The 8,141-nt window shown below is 42.6% G+C and overlaps 1 protein-coding gene across 1 annotated transcript in view; it reads left to right on the forward strand.

Moving 5' to 3' along the window:
- LOC143279908 (uncharacterized) overlaps window positions 1-6,685 on the forward strand; it is a 94,760-nt gene extending 88,075 nt beyond the window's left edge. The window contains 3 exon segments of the mRNA XM_076584231.1: window positions 160-317; window positions 1,148-1,272; window positions 1,759-6,685. Coding sequence (XP_076440346.1) covers window positions 160-317; window positions 1,148-1,272; window positions 1,759-1,843 — 368 coding nt within the window. The 3' untranslated portion in view covers window positions 1,844-6,685.
- The last annotated feature ends 1,456 nt before the right edge of the window (window positions 6,686-8,141 follow it).

Here is an 8,141-nt window from a genome sequence, read left to right on the forward strand (position 1 = left end):
CTCTCTTCCACTCTCTCCCTCTCTCTCTCCCTCTCTCCCCCTCTCTCTCTCTCTTCCTCTCTCTCTCTCTCTCCCACTGTCTCCCTCTCTCTCCCTCTCTCTCTCTCCCCCCCTCTCTCTTTCTCTTGTCATCATTTACATCCCTCCCTCCTCCCTCAGACATCCCGGAGCCCATGAGTGGAGAGTTCCTACGAGAGCTGTGTCAGACCCTGGGGCCTCGCTTTGACCTGGCCGCTGACCTTGACCTTTCCAAACCGGAAGTGGAGACCATCATGGCCGATCCCCTGTTGACCTCGGACGAGGAGAAGATGTTCAAGGTCAGTGCGGCATTGTGGGAAGGGGTGTGGTGCATAGGGAATGGTTATTGGCTTATTTGGTGCTGGTGCTGGTGGGTTTGTTTTTTTTTTTCTCTACCCTAGGTATAAGTTGAGGGGAATGAGTCAGACAGTGTGTGTGTGTGTGTGTGTTGTGTGTGTGTGTGTGGTTACATGAAAATAGGATGGAACATGTTTACGTTTGTATCTACAAGGAAGAGCAAAATGCACGGATGGTGTATTACGGCATCCACTGGAAGGTTTACAATGGAACGTGTGTCCTGATTGATGTACAAATGAGGGACTCATATTGATATACAGCTTATGTACAGCTGACGGACTCATATTGATGTACAACTGACGGACTCATATTGATGTACAACTGACGGACTCATATTGATGCACAACTGACGGACTCATATTGATGTACAACTGACGGACTCATATTGATGCACAACTGACGGACTCACTGACAATGCCGTCAGTCACTGGTGACGTCATGCTGACAGTGTTGTGATGATGATGACGTCGACGAGGACGGCTAGTGGATGATGCAGCTGATGGTGACGACGACGACGATGATAATGACGATGTCTGCCGACAATGACGGAGAAGACCGCAATAAGGAGGACAAGGTGTGTTGACAGATGGTGATGACGATGACGATATCGAGCACAGTGTGTTGTCAGATGGTGGTGGTGATGACGATGGCGATAACGAGCACAGTGTGTTGTCAGATGGTGGTGGTGATGACGATGACGATAACGAGCACAGTGTGTTGTCAGATGGTGGTGGTGATGACGATGACGATAACGAGCACAGCGTGTTGACAGATGCTGATGGTGAGCCGAGACAAGGCGGAGAAAGCGGAGGACGGCCTGAGGAGACTTCTGCAGGCCACACGGCGGAGAGGACTGAGCACCGCCCAGAACTGGATCCTTCACACCTGCCGGAGATGGTGCGTCAGGCCGGCCACGGCTGTGTCTGTGGTGCTGGTGATGGTGGTGTTTGATGTCTTGGCTTCTGCTGGTATTGTGTCCTCGAGGGTCACACACACACACACACACACACACACACACACACACACACACACACACACACACACACACACACACACACACACACGCGCACACACACACGCACGCACGCACGCACGCATGCACCACACACACACACACACACACACACACACACACACACACACACACACGTTTTTCGGGATAGTCGGAGATGGTTTTTGGAATGGTGAACGTTGTTTAAAAAAACATAGTTGTGATTTGGGTGTTTGCGTGTGTGTGCGTCAAAAAGTAGTTTTGCAAAGAAAAAACTAATTCACTGATGATGATGGTGGTGGTGGTGGTGATGGTGATGATTAAGATGACGATGATGATGATGATTATGATTAAGATGACGATGATGATGATGATGGTGGTGACGATGTCAGGATGGTGCTGCACGGAGCGACAGACGACCAGTTCGCTCACGCCGTGGGAGAAATCCTGGACAGCGTCACAGACACTGCGGCGTGACGTGGACACCGTGACGTCACCTGGCCTGCCCTGACCTTGCTTCTGACCTCAACTTGTGCACAAGGTTTGGGCGTCACCTCTGAAGGACTGGGAACTCAGGACGTCAGTAACGTCAGGTGGATGCTTTCCTGATGACTTTGTTGTATTGGATTATGTTGGTTGTATGGGGGAAATCTTCCCCTGATGACGTCACCAGTGTCTGACGGAGAGGTGACATGGAAGAGACGTTTCCTGACGTCATTTCGAAAGAGTCGTGACCTTTCTGATGTCGTCATTTTGGTTGTAATTGGTGACGTGGACAGTCTCTGACGGCAGTGGGAGTGCACTGTGTAACAGTGTGCCACCTCTTTGTACGACTGATGATACAACATGCATCGCCATTGGTGTGTCCTTGTGTGGAAACCCCTAATGATGTATTCTTCAGTGTAAACCTACCTACATTGATGTGTCAAATATGTAAACCTACCTACATTGATGTGTCCGTGTGTGTAAACCTCTATTGATGTATCCTTAAATGTAAACCTGCCTACATTGATGTGTCCTTGTGTGAAACCCCTATTGATGTATCCTTAAATGTAAACCTGCCTACATTGATGTGTCCTTGTGTGTAAACCTCTGTTGACGTATCCTTAAATGTAAACCTACCTACATTGATGTGTCCTTATGTGTAAGCCTACCTGCATTGGTGTTTCCTGAAGTCTAAACTGAACGGAACTGTCCTTATGTGTTAACCTCATGTGTATGTCCTTATGTATAAACCTACTTCCATTGGCGTGTCCTTATGTGTGTGTCCTTATCTGTAAACCTCATTTGTGTGTCGTATGCACTGTCCCAATATAGCTCCCAAGTGCTGTGTGTGGAAATGTTCTTTGTCACAATTTTTTCGACAGTTTTTTGGTCTGTGTTTCATGTTCCCATTGAGTCTTTGATCTATGTTTTATGTTCCCATGGATTATTTGGTGTGTGTTTTATGTTCCCAATGACTCTTTGATGTATGTTTTATGTTCCCGTGGATTATTTGGTGTGTGATTTATGTTCCCATTGAATCTTTGATGTATGTTTTATGTTCCCGTGGATTATTTGGTGTGTGATTTATGTTCCCAATGAATCTTTGATGTATGTTTTATGTTCCCATGGATTATTTGGTGTGTGTTTTATGTTCCCAATGAATCTTTGATGTATGTTTTATGTTCCCATGGATTATTTGGTGTGTGATTTATGTTCCCAATGAATCTTTGATGTATGTTTTATGTTCCCATGGATTATTTGGTGTGTGTTTTATATTCCCATCGATTCTATCATAATTTTCACATTTCAGAATTGTTCGTCGTTGGGTTTGATTGTAAAGGGAAAAAAAAACAATAGGAATTGTTACAAGTTTTTTTACTGTTTTTAACTGTGTTTTGTTTGTTTTTGTTTTGTCATTTGGTTTACACGTTTGATGGCCCAGAGTTTCTAATGACTCCGGATGATTTCTGACTGCAGGAAAGACAAAGGTGAGGGAATAGTTTTGGGGATGAAATTCGATCTGCAGTTCCTTGTATTGCTTGATGGATTGCTTGATCTGTTCATATCTCCATACGTGAAGACTGCTTTCCTTGGCAGTGATAAAGGTTCTACATTGCTGCAGGAGGAAGGCGGCAGAATGGTTAAGACGCTCAGCTGCCAATACAGAGAGTCCGTGAGGGTGTGGGTTCGAATCCCGCTCTCGCCCTTTCTCCTAAGTTTGACTGGAAAATCAAACTGAGCGTCTAGTCTTTCGGATGAGACGATAAACCGAGGTCCCGTGTGCAGCACGCACTTGGCGCACTGAAAGAGAACCCATGGCAACGAGAGTGTTGTCCTCTGGCGAAATTACGTAAAATGAAATCCACTTTCATAGGTACACAAATATGTAAGCATGCACTCAAGGCCTGACTAAGCGCGTTGGGTTATGCTGCTGGTCAGGCATCTGCTCAACAGATGTGGTGTACCGTGTATGGATTTGTCCGAACGCAGTGACGCCTCCTTGAGAAAGTGAAACTGAAACTGAAACTGCTGCAGGGCCAGAATCAGTCTTTCAGAGCGCTTTGCTGATAGTTCTGCTTCCACTGCTGAATCTGTGTCTTCCGTCACTTCAGCTGATATCTTGTGGGGTGTGTTGTCGTCGTTGTTGTTGTTATTTTTCAAGTGTGAATATTGGATTTCACGTTTCTGACTACATCATTTGTGATGTCATGTCTTGACAGCAAAATAATTTCATGATTGTTGCTGATCTTTTTATCGTTAAACTGCTGGACTTTAAGTGTGTGTGTGTGTGTGGGGGGGGGTCTGTCTGTTTGTCTGCGTCTGTGTCTGTGTGTATCTATGTGTCTATTCATGTTGTTTTTTTATCACTGTGTGAAAATATATGCTGTACTTTTCAGTATTTTTAACTGTGATAATGTGGTGGTTTTTACAATATAGTGATTTTACATTCAGCTATGTGAGTACATTTTTATAGAAATATGGTGGTTTTAGATCATACTGCAGACACTTCGAAACCTCAAACTCTCCATGTATATGGAATGTAATGGTCTTTGACTTTGTTGTGTCAGGTTATCGTGTGATATCTAATGGTCTTTGACTCTGTTGTGTCAGGTTATCGTGTGATATCTAATGGTCTGTGACTCAGTTGTGTCTGGTTGCCATGTGATATCACTGGACCTGACCTGACTCATATCACTGACTTGTTTTTCTCTTCCTTCCTGCTCTACAGCTGGTTTTACGCCCCTAGAGATTATAGCAGTTTTATAGTTTGAAGGCGACACAATGGATATGTCAACTTTTTTGATAGATTATATATGATGTTTGACTGGTTACTGTTCTCTACGGATGTGATATTTCATATAGTGTGGACATGAATGGCTTTGTGTTTTCAGGTGGTGTATTATTGCAGGAGTATGGTATTTCCTTTGAAGTTAGTCTTTCGCCTTCAGTAGGGACGTCGTTTTTGTGGAGCTGAAACGTTATCATGATTATAAGCCTATAGTCACAGACATGTCAGGGCTTTGGATGGTCAGTGGCATTAGTTCTTTGATCGGTGAATGGCTTGTCTTGGCTTGTCTTGTGGTTTCACTGAGACATGACATATCAAAGTAACCCACTGTTGATCAGTAGTCACAGCGTTACACTCTGATGTTGTACAATAGAAACGGATCTTTGTGGTATGGTCACATTGTACAAAACAGTTAGTCACACAAGACAGTAAATATGTGACACTAAACAGTTATACAAAACAGTAGGTATGTGATACTAAACAGTTATACAAAACAGTAGGTATGTGACACTAAACAGTTATACAAAGCAGTTATACAAAACAATGTGACACTAAACAGTTTTACAAAACAATGTGATACTAAACAGTTATACAAAACAATGTGACAATAAACAGTTTTACAAAACAATGTAATACTTAACAGTTTTACAAAACAGTTATACAAAACAACGTGATATTAAACAGTTATACAAAACAACGTGATATTAAACAGTTATAAAAACAATGTGATACTAAACAGTTATACAAAACAACATGATACTAAACAGTTATACAAAACAATGTGACACTAAACAGTTTTACAAAACAATGTGATACTAAACAGTTTTACTAAACAGTTATACAAAACAATGTGATACTAAACAGTTACACAAAACAACGTGATTCTAAACAGTTATACAAAACAATGTGATACTAAACAGTTATACAAAACAACGTGATACTAAACAGTTATACAAAACAACGTGATAAACAGTTATAAAAAAAACAATGTGATACTAAACAGTTATACAAAACAATGTGATACCAAACAGTTTTACAAAACAATGTGATACCAGACAGTTTTACAAAAACAATTATACAAAACAATGTGATACTAAACAGTTATACAAAAGAATGTGATACTAGACAGTTATACAAAACAATATGTACGTGATACAAAACAGTTGGTTGCACAATAGGTATGTGATACTAAATGTTGTCTGTGATAAATAGTGTGACACAGAACGGTATCTATGTGATGTATTGTGGGTGTAATGTATGTGATAATCGAACAAATCAAAATGGTTGTTTTGTTGTTAACGATGACGACGCTGGTGATGATGATGACGATATGTCTGATGTCATGATCGTCGTTGCTCCAATGGTCAGTGTTGCTTTGTTTTTGTTGTTTGTTTTGTTGTTGTTGTTTTTTTTGTTTGTGTGTGTGTGTGTGTGTGTTACCCCTGCCTTCTTACCTGACCTTTGCCCTGGTGTGACCCTGCCCTCTGTCCTGGTGTGACCCTGCCCTCTGCCCTGGTATGACCCTGACCTCTGCCCTGGAGTTCACGCCTGCATCCAGAATATTATGATGATTATATACTGATTGTGATCGCTGATAACATTTTAACTATTGGATTGCGCATATTATGAACTTGTTGTTAAATGGGACCACATTCGTTGACAGTGATTTCATCAGTAGTGTAAGTTTGATGATGTAATAGATTTATACTTTGTGTGTTATTCCTCTCCCGAAGAGGGAAAGAAGGGGAGACAGAGGGAGCACAGGGAAAAAATGAAATACCCATTGTTAACTGTATAGTGCTTATGACCTCTCTCTCTCGCTCTCTCTGTCACTCTCCCTCTCTCTCTTAATTACTCATACTCGCATACACACACAGACATCTCTCTCTCTCTCTCTCTCTCTCTCTCTCTCTCTCTATATATATATATATATATATATATATATATATGTAACACTCCAGATATATCATATAGTGTGTGTGTGTGTGTGTGAATCCTATGTGCTGACATATGACGTTCCTTGCCCCTCCCCCACTGTGTGAGTGTGTGCACCAACCCAATAAAGATTGTACCCCACACTGAAAAGTCTTTGACTCTGTTTGTCTGTCTGTCTGTCTGCCTGTCTTTCTCTCTGTGTGTCTCTCTCTCTATTTATATCTTTTTCTCTCTGTCTCTGTCTCAGTTACTCACACTCACATGCGCGCGCGCACACACACACACACACACACACACACACACACACACACACACATTTGTTGAACAGTGGCCACAAAACCTACACACCCTTTTCCATTGGATGGGGAAGAGAATTTTGTGCGTGTAGGGCGCTGCCAGAACTGGATCACAATATTAATAGATGAAATAAACAACAATTGTAGCAATTAACAAAGCATGCACAAACCCGCACTGCTCAGACCAATCATGTCATAGCAACGGACGATTCGCTCAGTCCCGTCTTGCTGTCGGAGTACGTAAACAACTCCAACCAGCCAAGTGACAAGTTTCATGGATCTCAAACACGTGAAAAACGGAAAAGACGAGGTCAACGTTCCGACAGTTTCTTGGAGCTCTCGGAGTTAATCCATAAATGACAGTCAGTCGTGTCCGACTTTGACACTCAGAAAACAGTGGGGCCAACTGCTGTCCCAACTATCCGGGCTAGAAATTAGAGTGGAGAGTGTCTTGCCTAAATCATGTCGCCATTGTCTCCGCCATGAGGGCTTTTGGACAGTTGGCGTTGGGATGGACCCCACATGCCAGGTGCAGCACTGAGAGCCAGTGCAACCATGCCTCCAAGTTCGAGAGTCATAGTCATTCACAAAAGACTAAGCCGTAAAGGAATTCCCATTGCAGTGAAACCATTGACAAGGCACGTGAAAAAAGGTTACCTGAATTTAGGACGCTAAAATATGACTTGACAAAGGCCGTGTTTCACTATGAAGTGCGTCGTGACGTGAGGGGTGTGTGGTGTGGACCGACAGTTTAGTAACGACCCACTCTGCAGGACGGGACTTCATCAGCCGACACTTCGCCCAACAGACTGAGCTGACGCGAGAAGTTCAGGTGGGTGCATGCATTGTGCAAACTTGTTTGTCGTTTCGTCGAATGTTGTGGACTCGACTTTTGAGTTGTCGCAGTGTTAGCATCCGGATTCCATGACCTGTCTTGACACAGGGAATCTTGTCCGCTTTGTAAAACTACAGGCATTGGACAGAATATGTTTTGTAATTACAGGCGTGAGACAGAAGATATTTGTTTTGTAACACTACAGGCATGGGACAGATGCTTTGTAATACTACAGGCATGGGACAGATGTTTTGTAATACTACACGCATGGGACTAAATAGTTTATAATATTACAGGCATGAGACAGAAGATAGTTTGTAATATTACAGGCAGAAGACAAAAAAATGGTATTATTACAGGCATAAAGATAGTTTGTAATACCACAGGCAAACAGATAGTTTGCAATATTACAGGCATAAGACAGAAGGTAATTTG

This window comes from Babylonia areolata, chromosome 3, assembly GCF_041734735.1.
Source record: "Babylonia areolata isolate BAREFJ2019XMU chromosome 3, ASM4173473v1, whole genome shotgun sequence".
In the NCBI taxonomy this organism is placed as follows: domain Eukaryota; kingdom Metazoa; phylum Mollusca; class Gastropoda; order Neogastropoda; family Buccinidae; genus Babylonia; species Babylonia areolata.